General features: G+C 45.5%; 1 protein-coding gene across 1 annotated transcript; it reads left to right on the top strand.

Annotated features, from left to right (window-relative positions):
• Nucleotides 1-10,976: 10,976 nt before the first annotated feature.
• On the top strand, nucleotides 10,977-13,293 carry TMT1B (thiol methyltransferase 1B). Its single transcript, XM_061123541.1, has one exon. It carries the CDS (start codon nucleotides 11,244-11,246, stop codon nucleotides 11,769-11,771), a length of 528 nt encoding a protein of 175 aa, XP_060979524.1. The 5' UTR covers nucleotides 10,977-11,243; the 3' UTR covers nucleotides 11,772-13,293.
• Nucleotides 13,294-13,403: the final 110 nt, after the last annotated feature.

The following is a 13,403-nucleotide window of genomic DNA, read 5'->3' as shown; positions in this document are numbered from 1 at the left end:
TCCAGGTGTTTCTTGACTTCCTACTTTTGCATTCCATTCCCCTATAATGAAAAGGACATCTTTTTTGGGTGTTAATTCTAAAAGGTCTTGTAGGTCTTCGTAGAACCATTCAGCTTCTTCAGCATTACTGGTCAGGGCATAGACTTGGATTATTGTGATATTGAATGGTTTGCCTTGGAAACAAAGAGACATCATTCCGTCATTTTTGAGATTGCATCCAAGTACTGCATCTCGAACTCTTTAGTTGACCATGATGGCTACTCTATTTCTTCTAAGGGATTCTTGCCCACAGTTGTAGATATAATGGTCATCTGAGTTAAATTCAGCCATTCCAATTCATTTTAGATCGCTGATTCCTAAAATGTTGATGTTCTCTCTTGCCATCTCCTGTTTGATCACTTCCAATTTGCTTTGATTCATGCACCTAACATTTCAGGTTCCTATGCAACATTGCTCTTTACAGTATCAGACCTTGCTTCCATCACCAGTCACATCCACAACTGGGTGTTGTTTTGCTTTAGCTCTGTCTCTTCATTCTTTCTGGAGTTAGTTCTCCACTGATCTCCAGTAGCATATTGGGCATCTACCAACCTAGGGAGTTCATCTTTCAGTGTCCTATCTTTTTGTCTTTTCATACTGTTCATGGGGTTCTCAAGGCAGGAATACTGAATGGTTTGCCATTCCCTTCTCCAGTGGACCACGTTTTATCAGTTTAGGACTCAAACCCACATGGCCAAGACTTGAATCCAGCCAAAACCCTGCTTGGCCCTTGAACCCAAATGGTATCGAAACACATGGTTTCAGGACCTACAGAGCTCAGGTTCTTGAGGTTTTATCACAGAAAGAATTCAGTGAGAGACAAAGTGTTAGGTAAGAAGTGGATTTACTCAGATCAGAGAGAAGCAAACACCAAAGGCTGAGTGTGGGCCATCACAGAAGGTGAGTCTGACGGCCGTGAAATGTGGTGTGGTTAGTTTTTATTCAGTTCAGTTCTATTCAGTTGCTCAGTCGTGTCTGACTCTATGTGACCCCATGGACTGCAGTACACCAGGCTTCCCCTTCCATCACCAATTCCTGGAGCCTGCTCAAATTCATGTCCATCAAGTCGGTGGTACCATCTAACCATCTCATCCTCTGTTGTCCCCTTCTCCTCCTGCCTTCAATCCTTCCCAGCATCAGGGTCTTTTCTAATGAGTCAGTTCTTTGCATCACATGGCCAAAGTACTGGAGCTTCAGCTTCAGCATCAGTCCTTCCAGTGAACACCCCAGGACTGATCTTTTGGATGGACTAGTTGGATCTCCTTGCAGTCCAAGGGACTCTCAAGAGTCTTCTCCAACACCACAGTTCAAAAGCATCAATTCTTCAGTGCTCCACTTTCTTTATAGTCCAACTCTCACATCCATACATGACCACTGGAAAAACCATAGCCTTGACTAGATGGACCTTTGTTGACAAAGTAATGTCTCTGCTTTTTAATATGCTGTCTAGATTGGTCATAGTTTTTCCTTTAAGGAGCAAGCATCTTTTGATTTCAGGGCTGCAGTCACCACCTGCAGTGATTTTGGAGCCCAAGAAAATAAAATCTCTCACTGTTTCCATTGTTTCCCCATCTATTTGCCATGAAGTGATGGGACCAGATGCCATGATCTTGGTTTTCTGAATGTTGAGTTTTAAGCCAGCCCAATGAGTGGGAGGGTTATTCCATCTGTTTTGGGAAAGGGCTGAGATTTTCAGTGACTGGCCCGCCGCCCACGCTTCAGTCTTTTGACAAAATGCTTTGCAACTGGCATGGCACTTCTGGATGTGTCATTCAGCTTGCTGATTGAGGATCAAATTCCTGTCTTGTCTGCCACCTTGGTCCCACTTGATTCTAATCAGTTTATGTTGTGTCCTTGGGCTATGTCATTCTTTCAAAAGTTGTGCCCTGCCCGCTTCCCTCCTGTTATAAGAAAGTGAAGTTGCTCAGTCATGTCCAACTCTTTGTGATCCCTGGGACTATAGCCTACCAGGTTCCTCCATCCATGGGATTTTCCAGGCAAGAATACTGGGGTGGGTTGCTATTTCCTTCTCCAGGAGATCTTCCCAACCCAGAGATTGAACCCAGGTCTCCCGCATTGTAGGCAGACGCTTTACTGTCTGAGCCACCAGGGAAGTCCATTCCTGTTACAAAAGCAGCCTTGAAATATGGCATGGTTAATTTTTATGGACTGGGTAATTTCATAGACTAATGAGTGGGAGGATTATTGAGAATTATTTCAGAGGGAGGGTGTGAATTTCTAGGAATTGGGCCACCTCCCACTTTTTGGCCTTTTATGAAGGGTCTCTCCCAAAGAAAAGAAAGTGAAGTCGCTCAGTCGTGTCCGACTCTTTGTGACCCCATGGACTGTAGCCCACCAGGCTCCTCCATCCATGGGATTCTCCAGGCAAGAATACTGGAGTGCGTTGCCATTTCCTTCTCCACTCCCGAAGAAAGGCAATGTCAAAGAATGTTCAAATTACCACACAATTGCACTCATCTCACACGCTAGTAAAGTAATGCTCAAGATTCTCCAAGCCAGGCTTCAACAGTACATGAACTGTGAACTTCCAGATGTTCAAGATGGTTTTAGAAAATGCAGAGGAACCAGAGATCAAATTGCCAACATCTGCTGGATCATCAAAAAAGCAACAGAGTTCCAGAAAAACATCTATTTCTGCTTTATTGACTATGCCAAAGCCTTTGACTGTGTGGATCTCAATAACTGTGGAAAATTCTGAAAGAGATGGGAATACCAGACCACCTGACCTGCCTCATGAGAAATCTGTATGCAGGTCAGGAAGAACTGGACATGGAACAACAGACTATTTTCAAATAGGAAAAGAAGTATGTCAAGGCTCTATATTGTCACCCTGCTTATTTAACTTCTATGTAGAGTACATCATGCGAAATGCTGGGCTGGATGAAGCACAAGCTGGAATCAAGATTGCTGGGAGGAATATCAATAACCTCAGATATGCAGATGACATCACTCTTATGGCAGAAAGCAAAGAAGAACTAAAGAGTCCCTTGGACTGCAAGGAGATCCAACCAGTCCATCCTAAAGAAAATCAGTCTTGAATATTCATTGGAAGGACTGATGTTGAAGCAGAAACTCCAGTAATTTGGCCACCTGAAGTGACGAGCTGACTCATTTGAAAAGATCCTGATGTTCGGAAAGATTGAAGGTGGAAGAAGAGGACAACAGAGGATGAGATGGTTGGATGGCATCACCGACTCGATGGACATGAGTTTGGGTGAACTCCAGGAGTTGGTGATGGACAGGGAGGCCTGGCGTGCTGCGGTCCATGGGGTTGCAAAGAGTCGGACACGATTGAGCAACTGAACTGAACTGACTGATGGAGGGTCTCAGAACTATCACAGCACTGATGGGTGTGTCATTTAGCTGATGTATTACAATGAAGGTATAATGAGGCTCAAGTTCTACTAGGAGTGAAATCTTCCACCATTTTGGACCTAGTTGGTTCTAACCAGTTTTTGTCATGTCCTATGGCTATGTCATTCTTTTAAATGTTGTCCCCTATCCCCTTCCCTCCTGTCTCAAAATGAGGTCAGCTACAAATTGGTGCTTGCCAAGGGCATTTGCCATCTGTCTCTGAAAAGGTTGAATCTCATCCTGCTGCAGCTGTTGACCTTCACACCCTAAAGGGAGTTCAGGGTGGAGAATGAGGCACTCTGTGCTCCAAGGAAACTGGTGGAACAGATCTTCAGATAACTAGTCATTTTCAGGAACTGATTTCAGGATTCCAGTCCTTGCATCTTCTCATACCTAAGTGAAGTGAAAGTTGCTCAGTTATGTCTGACTGTTTGCAACCCCATGGACTTTGTGACCCCATGGACCCCATGGACAGTATTCTGGCCTGAATTCTCCAGGTAGCCTTTCCTTTCTCCAGGGAATCTTCCCAACCCACGAATCAAACCCAGGTCTCCCGCTTTGCAGGCAGATTCTTTACCAGCTGAGCCACAAGGGAAGCCCAAGAATACTGGAATGGGTAGCCTATCCCTTCTCAAGCAAATCTTTCTGATCCAGGAATTGAACCAGGGTTTCCCGCATTGCAAGTGGATTCTTTACCAACTGAGCTATCAGGGAAGCCCTCTCATACCTAGAAAAGCACTAAAATCCCTTCAAGGTGACATCAGCTCCTCTTGACTAGCAGAAAACCTTCTGTAAGATAAGTGCTGGGTTGCACTGAACTCCCCCTTCATCACAATCATATATATTGACCTTCCCCCTCTACCTCTTTGGAACAGTTTCTCAGACCTACCTGAGGTGCTATCTCCCAGGTTGCAGTCCTCATTTTGCCCCAAGTAAAACTTGCAACTCTATAGGTTGTGCATCTTTTTTAAGTTGACAATGACAAGTTTGCCTCAAAACAGTATTCGGTGGAGGTGGGAAGGGAAAGTGGATGAGCATGTAGATGAAGCAAGACTGGCCATGGTTTGAAATTTGTTGGGACTGGATGATGTATACATGGGTGCATTATACTATTTTATTAATTTTTGTTAAAATTCAAATTTTTCCATTATACAAAGTTTTTAAAAAAGAGAGAATGATAAGATACAAGAAGGAGAAAGAAGTGATGGGGAGGGGGAGAGTGAAAGGAAAAAGAAGGAGAGTAAATTAAGTCCTAGGTTTTTGCTTGAGCTGTTGAGCAACTGATTGTGCCATTATTGAGCTGGTGAAGAGAATGGGCAGAGAGCTAAACAAGAGGTTTGAGGGGCGTCATAAGCCCCATTTTGGACACATCAAGGTTGACACATCCAAGAAACTTGCTGAGGAAGATGTAAACAACTGGATATGCAAGTCGAATGAAACTCAGAGGGAAAAACTGCCCCAAAGAGATAAATATGTGAATTATTAGCATAGACACGGTATTTAAAGTCATGAAAATGAATGGTATTACTTAATGAGAGAATGTAGACAAAGGGAGATCCAAGATCAAATCCAAAGAAACAAATTTAGAAGACTGAGCAAATGAGAAAGACCTTAAAAGCGGCGAGGGGAGTCTAAGAAGTAATACCTAGGGGGATGATATAGAAACAAGAAGACTGGAGAGTTCCTTGCAGGCAGGTTACTTACCAGCTGAGTCACAAGAGAAGCCCCAGTCCCTGATCGGGGAATTCAGATTCCACATGCCACCAGGCAGCTAAGCCTGACCACCACAGCACCAAAAGGAAGACCAAAATGATGCCAAGCAGAGCCCTGTGGGACTCCTGGGCAGGGAGGCTTTTTTGTCCCCCGTTTCTTATAAGCAAGACTTCAGCCTCCATAGGACTTCCCTGGTGGCTCAGAGGTTAAAGCATCTGCCTGCAATGCAGGAGACCTGGGTTCGATCCCTGGGTTGGGAAGATCCCCTGGAGAAGGAAATGGCAACCCACTCCAGTATTCTTGCCTGGAAAATCCCATGGACAGAGGAGCCTGGTGGGCTACACTCCACGGGGTAGCAAAGAGTCAGACACGACTGAGCGACTTCACTTTCTTTCAGCCTCCATGACCTTTTCTCAGTTCCCAACAGCAGAACAGTTACTAATCATAGGAGGAACAGCAATGAAACCACCTGAGGCAAGATTAAAGCACCAGAGATGTTCATCAAGATTAGGAGACTGAACCACCTAAGACCCTGGTGCATACGTGCTCAGTCATGTCCAACTCTGGGAACCCATGGACTGTAACCTGTCAGGCCCTCCTGTCCATGGAATTTTTCAGGCCAGGATACTGAAGTGAGTTGCCATTTCCTACTCCAGAGGATCTTCCTGACCCAGGGATAGAACTGCCTCTCTTGCTGTCTCCTATATAGGTAACCTAAGACCCTGCACACACCCTAATCTTGTCAGCAACCCCACCTTTTTGACACTTTGCAGAAGAAAGTATACAAGACTGTTACGTCCTTATCACATACCCCTGCCTGACCTTATAACCTTTCCCTACTCACCAGGGACAAGGGGCACAGTTCTTGAGGTGCTATCCTACTGTGTTCCCCCTTAACCTGGCCAACTAATAAAGCCACTCTTTTCTTCTCCTCCATAACTCTGTCTCTGTATTTCTGTTTGGCTTTGGTGCACAGAGAGCCAAGATTTGGTCAACATAAATGCAGCCAAAAAAAAAAGGAAGAATAAGACTGTTGGTACAGCCTACAAAAGATAATATTCCAAGGAGGATGTAGTGGGCAACTGAAGCTGGTGAGGGGTCAAATAAGATAAGAACAGGGAATAGCCACTGGATCTTGCAATGTGAAGGTCATCCAGAGCCAAGATAAGAACAGTTTTTATTGGAGCAATGGGTGAGAGGGGGTGGAAGAATGAATGAAAGGTGAAGAGATTTAGATGACATTAGCAGTGACTCAAGAATTATGACTGTGAAGTCAATCTATAAAACAAGGTGGGAGCTCAAGGGAGGTATAGAGTCAGGAGAGTGGAGTTTTTATTAACCTGGTGTATATTAGAACATGTCAGTATGTTGAAAGATCCATGAAGAGATAGAGATAAATGATTTAGGAGAAAGAGGAGATAAAACTAAGATTAGAATTCATAGTAGCATTGCATTCTTGTGTTCATAACACAGAAAAAGTCTAAACAACCCAAATGAACATCACCTATGAATTCGTAAACAAATTACAGTATATCATACAATGGAATGTTGTCTGGACATAAACAGTTTGAAACATTGATACATGCTTCAACATAAGTGAACATTGAAAACATTATGCAATGTGAAAGAAGCCCATCACAAAAAGCTACAAATAGAATGATTCCATTTACATGAAGTGTCCAGAACAGGTAAACCCATAGAAATGGAAGGCAGATTGGTGGTAATGGGAAAGCTGGAAAAAACAGAGTGAGCGCTCCTAAGCCTAGAGTTTCTTTAGGGGGTGAAGAAAATGTTCTAAAATTGACTCCTGTCATGTTTGCCCAATTCTAAACATACTAAAACCACTGAATTGCATAATTTAAATGGGCAAATTTTATGGCATGTGAATTGTGAATTATCTCAATAAAGTTGTTGTGTAAGTAATAAAAAAAAAAAGGTTGGGATATAATAGAGACCTAAACAGAGAGATTAACCCTAGGCAGAACAACACAGCCTCCATTGTAATAAAGGAGGAAGGATGGGAGAAGATGCAGAAAATCTGTAGGTCTTGTGATAGAAAATAAAGTTTACATCTGATCATTTCTCCCATAAAGTATGAGGTAAATTCATCAACTGGGAGTAAGGATAGAAGAAAAGTTACAATAGGATTGAGGAGAGAGGACTTGGAATGACATATTCATCTCAATACTTACTTAACACTCTGAAGTACTTTTACCTCAGTCTCAAAGTTCACATCATTCTGAACGGATGCATTAGTCAAGGTCCAGTCAGGCAGTTTCACTCTAGCAATTTCAAACAGAAGCAATGTAATGTACAGAACTGGTTTCAACGGAGATGTTGGGAAGGTTGAAGAAGGAGAAGGAAGAAAGGATGATACCCAGAGATCATAAGCTGCAAACGCCCCTGGGCTGGATCCCACAGATCCCGGCTGTGTCCTGTTGTCAATAATGTCACAACATGCTCTCCACTTGCCAAGGATGGCAGAGCTAGAGTTGCCGAAAGAAGCACAGCCTTTGGCTCAGGCTTACGGAGCCGTGACTCGCACATCCCCACCGTGACTGCAGAACTGCCACGGCCAACAACAGCCACACCGTCCAGCAGGAAACAGGAGGTGCCCTCTTCCTCCACAGGCTGATCTCTGTGAATGCTTACTGTCGGCAGAGCTCACAGCAAGGGAGCCAGGCAAATGTAGCCTGCGGACTTTTAATCCCAGAAATACAAAGCAAAGTATAAAAGGGTGGGTGAAAGCCTGAGAGAAAAATACGTATAGCCTATGGGAAAGTATTAGAACTATTCCTATTAATTTCAGGAACAGGAAAAAGGTATGGCAGAAACCAACACAACATTGTAAAGCAATTATCCTCCAATTAAATCTTTTTTAAAAAACTACAAATAGAAGGGAAAAAAAAAAAGAACAAGTTCAGGAATTTAGTATCCATACTACTATTTAACATTATTCTGAAGGCATTAGTTAAAGCAAGTAAATAAAAGAAAAAAATAAAAGATGTAAAAATTGAAAAGGAAGAAGTAAAATCATCATCATTTACACAGATCATTTTAGACCCAGAAAGTCCAAATAATTAAATAGAAACAACGGTTATAAATAATGAAAGGGATTTCCCTGACAGTCCAGTGGTTAAAACGTCACCTTCCAATGCAAGGAGTGTGGGTTTAATCCCTGGTGAGAGAGCTAAGATCCCACATACCTCGTGGCCAAAAACCCAAAGTATAAAACAGAAGCAATATTGTAACAAATTCAATAAAGACTTTAAAAAAATAAGTAAATACAATAAACAATGAGAGTATTTAGTAAGATGACTAGGTACAAAATAAATAAACAGAAATAAAAAATTATATATATATATATGCAAATAGAAACAAGTTAGAAGATACAAATGAAGAACTGCTACTGCTAAGTCACGTCAGTCATGTCTGACCCTGTGCGACCCCATAGATGGTAGCCCACCAGGCTCCCCCGTCCGTGGGATTCTCCAGGCAAGAACACTGGAGTGGGTTGCCATTTCCTTCTCCAATGCATGAAAGTGAAGTCGCTCAGTTGTGTCCAACTCTTAGCGACCCCATGGACGGCAGCCTACCAGGCTCCTCCGTCCATGGGATTTTCCAGGCAAGAGTACTGGAGTGGGGTTCCACTGCCTTCTCCGAAATGAAGAACAGATGTCTTATATTGACCAAAAAATAAAATAACTAGAAATAAACTTAAGAAACGTTCAATATATCTGAAATACTGCTGAGAGGACCAAAGAAGATGTGAATCGAGAACTCTGGACACAGTCTTGAGCAAGACCCGCCAGTTCTCAGCACAGGCCCAGGGAAGCGGCCACAGCACACAGCACACTCGCCGTGAAAGACTGAAATCTCCTTGAAAGTGAGGAACAGCAAAAGGACAGCTGCTTTCACCACTTCTATTCCACACAGCACTTGAAGTTCTGGCCAGAGCAATCAGGCAAGAAAAATAAATTTTAAAACAACGAAATTGAGAAGAAGTAAAATTATCTTTGTTTGTGTATGATATGATCTTTTATGTAGAAAACCCTAAAGATTACACACACACACACACACACACACAAAGCTTTTAAAACTAATAAATAAATTCAGCAAAATGGAAGGTTACAAAGTCAACACACAAAAATCAGTTACATCTCTATACATGAACATGAACAATATGAAAAAATCCATTTACAATAGAAAAGAACAAAATATTTCAGAATTAACCAAGGAGGTGAAAGGCGTACAATGAAACTATAAACCATTGCCCAAATGAGAGACTTCCCAGGTGGTCCAGGGGTTAAGACTCTGAACTTTCACTGCAGGAGGCACCAGTTCGATCTTTGGTCGGAGAACTAAGATCCCACATGTTGCATGCAGCCATAAAAAAGAGAGAGAGATTATTCAGCCTTAAAAGGAAAAAAGTTATTCTATATGCTACAACATGGATAATCTTGAGAACATCATGCTCAGTGAAATAAGCCAGTCACAGGAATATAAACACTATATAACTTCACTTATGTGAGGTACTTAGAGCAGTCACATAGAATCACAAAGACAGAAAGTGCAGTGGTGCTTGCCAGGGGCTGGGGCAAGGAGAGAATGGAAAGTTACTGTTTAATGGATGCAGAGTTTCAGTTTTACCAAAAAAAAGAGTTATGGGGATGAATGTGGTGATGCCTACACAACAGTGTTAATAGATTTAACACCATTGAACTGTACACTTAGAATGGTGAAGATGGTAAGTTTTATGTAAAGTGTATTTTACCACAAGCAAAAAAAATTAAATTACGCTGCCAAAACAAAAGAATATTTGTTATTGCTGTTGTTCAGTCACCAACTCTTCAGCCCAACTCTTGACGACCCCAGGATTACGGCACGCCAGGCTTCCCTGTCCCTCACCAGCTCCCAGAGTTTGCCCAAGTTCATGTCCAAGAATAACTACACATTTTAAGTAAATGAATACATAGCCATTCCACATGCAGGTATTTACACACGGGAAATGTGAGCATATATCCACACAAAGACATGTACAAAAATGTTCACAGCAGTTCTGTTCATAATAGACAAAAACTGGACACAACCCAAATGTTCATCAGCAACTGAGTGGATAAATAATTTGTGGTAAACCTGTAAAATGGAATGCCACTCAACTATTTTCCATAAAATAGAATACCACAAATCAGTTTTGCTGATTATCAAAAGCTGTCGATTTTCTTTTCTCTAAATGAAAACTTCCTTTGCCCCTGTGCATGGGCACTATGCAAGAGAAATTGCAATCACCTGAAATCTCACAAACAGCCTTTTCCAGGGCCAGTGACAGCCTCCGGGGGAGGATGAGTTTAAACAAGGTCCCTGGCTGGGGCAGGGGCTCTGTCAAAGTCCACTGCCCGGTCCAGCGGGGGCGCTCAGGGGAAAGGTCTGGGGACAACTCCTGAGTCCAGCAGGGCTGAACTATTTCAGGAAAGTGTCTCTTACACAGGGCTGGAGCTGGGACAGCCCCTGGGCCAGAGCCCAGCAGAGAAGTTTTGTGACCCCCGCCACGGCCCTCCTCCCAAAGTTAAGACACTTTCGTTTCTGTGCTTCTATCTGGGGCAGAGGCATGTTAGTTTACAAAGCCCTGGGGGTGTTCCAGGGGCACTCAACCAGAATCCCCAGCTTACATAAACTGAGCAGAACCTGAGGCCAGGACGTGCCTATGAGTCAGCTTGCCTTGGCATTTGTCCCCCTGAAGCTGTGATCTGAGATGGAGCTCCCTTCCCCCTCCCCGCATCCCTCTGAGATGACCACACACACCAACCTCTTCAACCCGGCAGAGCGTTCCAGAACTCAGGACACACCGACATCACCTGTTTCTTCGCCCCCTCTTCCCCCACTTTATTATGCCCCTATGTAATAAAATTTGTTAAAGAGCCTGTGGGACTTTGGGATTGCTGCTCTCTGGAGGAATTCAAACATCCACTGCACCCCAGCAGAGAGGAAACTGCCAATTAGGAAACAGGGAGCAAAGTCCTCTTGCAAGGTGAAAGGAGACTCGCGCGCAGGTCAGCAGCAGCTGAGCAGAGACCGGCCAGTCTCCCCACGGAAACGCCACTCGGGGCCAGGCTGCCATGGACGCCCTGGTCCGACTCCTGCAGCTGCTGGTGTTTCTCCTGACCCTCCCCCTGCACCTCATGGCTCTACTGGGTTTGTGGGAGCCCCTGTGCAAGACCTATTTCCCCTACCTGATGGCCGTGCTGGCGGTCAAGAGCAACCGAGTGATGGAGAGCAAGAAACGGGAACTCTTCAGCCAGATCAAGGGGCTGGCAGGTGCCTCGGGGAAGGTGGCCCTGCTGGAGCTGGGCAGTGGCACCGGTGCCAACTTCCAGTTCTACCCCACTGGCTGCAAGGTCACCTGCCTGGACCCCAATCCTCACTTCGAGAAGTTCCTGACAAGGAGCATGGCCGAGAACAGGCATCTCGAGTATGAACGGTTTGTAGTGGCTTTCGGAGAGGACATGAGCCAGCTGGCTGACGGCTCCATGGACGTGGTGGTCAGCACCTTGGTGCTGTGCTCCGTGCAGAGTCCAAAGAGGGTCCTGCAGGAAGTCCGGAGAGTTCTGAGGCCGGTGAGCAGAAAGGGAAGGATCTGGGCGTGAGCCGCAATGTAGCATCGGCCGCCCCAGTGTCCAGGGCACCCAGGATGGGGTATCTCCTGTACTAGGGCATGAGTCACCCATCCCCAGCTGCTTTTGATCAGGAGATGTGACCAGGGCCCGGCTGGGCAGGATAGGGTGCTGTGGAAGCACACAGCAGAGCCACCAAACAAAGTGGGGGGAGATGAGTGGAGGACATCCAGGGACGTGGCGTTTAAATGGAGACCTGAGGGGTTAGGCAGGTGGTGGAGAGAGTGTGGGAAACAAAAGCGTGTTCTAGGTAAAGATGTTAGAAGCGGAATCCATAACGGGACTCCTGTGGTGGCTCAGATGGTAAAGAATCTACCTACCAGAAGATCCGAGTTCGATCTCTGAGTCAGGAAGACCCCCTGGAGAAGGGAATGGCTACCACCCAGGTATTCTTGCCTGGAGAATTCCATAGACAGAGGAGCCTGGCGGGCTTCAGTCCATGAGGCCACAAAGAGTCGGACACGACAGAGCAACTAACACACAGAATCCATAAGATTGGGAACTGGACGTGGAGAGAAAGGAGTTCAGGATGGTTTCCAGGTTTCTGGCATAAACGACTAGTGGAGGGAGTGAAGGAGGGTAGACGGAAGTGCGTTTGCAAGAAAGGAGAAACCTGTTCTGGACTTGTGAGGTCTGAGGTGCTATGGAGACAGCCAGGCGAGAGACACAGAGGCAGCTGGATGTCTAGATCTGTAGATCAGCAAAGGATGTAGCCTGGAGATTTAGATTTGGAAGTCACCAGTTTGTAGCTGGTAAATTCCAAGCATAGGGGTGCATGAGATCACCGAGGGAGGGTGCAGTGAGGAGGGAAGAGCTGGAGGAGCTCTCGCTTAATAAGGAGCCCAAGTGCAAGGTGTCCCTGGGATGCTGGCTGAGATGTCTGGAACACAGGCATCTGGGTCTCTGGGAGGGCTCTGGGGGAGCATCTTTGTACGCAATAAGGTCTGTGCCCCTGGTTCTCCACCTCCCCATCTGTCTGCCCACAGCTAAGCTGTCCTTCTGGTCATTGTTCAAAGATCTCTCACCAGCAACCCCCTGGGTCACCGGAGGCTTTTCACACTGGCTTTGAGTGGATGGGAAGGAGTCAGGGGATGCAGAGAAAGTCAAGAGCAGGATGCTCTCTGCCCCCTAAACTTGCAGACTGGCACCTCCCACTCCACCAGGAGGCTCTGATCGGGCTAGGTCAGCGGATGGTGTGAGGTCAGAGGAAGGAAGTGGAGCAGGTGGGTGACGCGCTCTCTTCTCTTACAGGGAGGAGTGCTCTTTTTCTGGGAGCACGTGGCAGAGCCGCGTGGAAGCTGGGCCTTCCTGTGGCAACAAGTTTTACAGCCCACCTGGAGGCACATTGGGGACGGCTGCCACCTCACCAGAGAGACCTGGAGAGACCTGGAGGACGCCCAGTTCTCTGAACTCCAAGTGGAACAACACCCTCCTCCCATCAAGTGGTTACCTGTAGGGCCCCACATCATGGGAAAGGCGGTGAAATAAGCCTTCCCCAAATCCTGCCTCCGGTCGGTCAGTCAGACGATCCCACCCACCCAAGTCTCCCTTCTCCTAAGAGGGATCCAGGCAGACAGAAACCGTCCCCCGCCACCCCATCCCTCC

This window comes from Dama dama, chromosome 3, assembly GCF_033118175.1.
Source record: "Dama dama isolate Ldn47 chromosome 3, ASM3311817v1, whole genome shotgun sequence".
Classification (NCBI taxonomy): Eukaryota; Metazoa; Chordata; class Mammalia; order Artiodactyla; family Cervidae; genus Dama; species Dama dama.
The sequence above is the reverse complement of the archived record's forward strand: the minus strand, read 5'-3'. Positions and strand labels throughout refer to the sequence as shown.

Excerpts from the sequence above, each read along its gene's own strand:
- TMT1B (XM_061123541.1), top strand. The coding sequence starts at position 11,244 with ATGGACGCCCTGGTCCGACTCCTGCAGCTGCTGGTGTTTCTCCTGACC.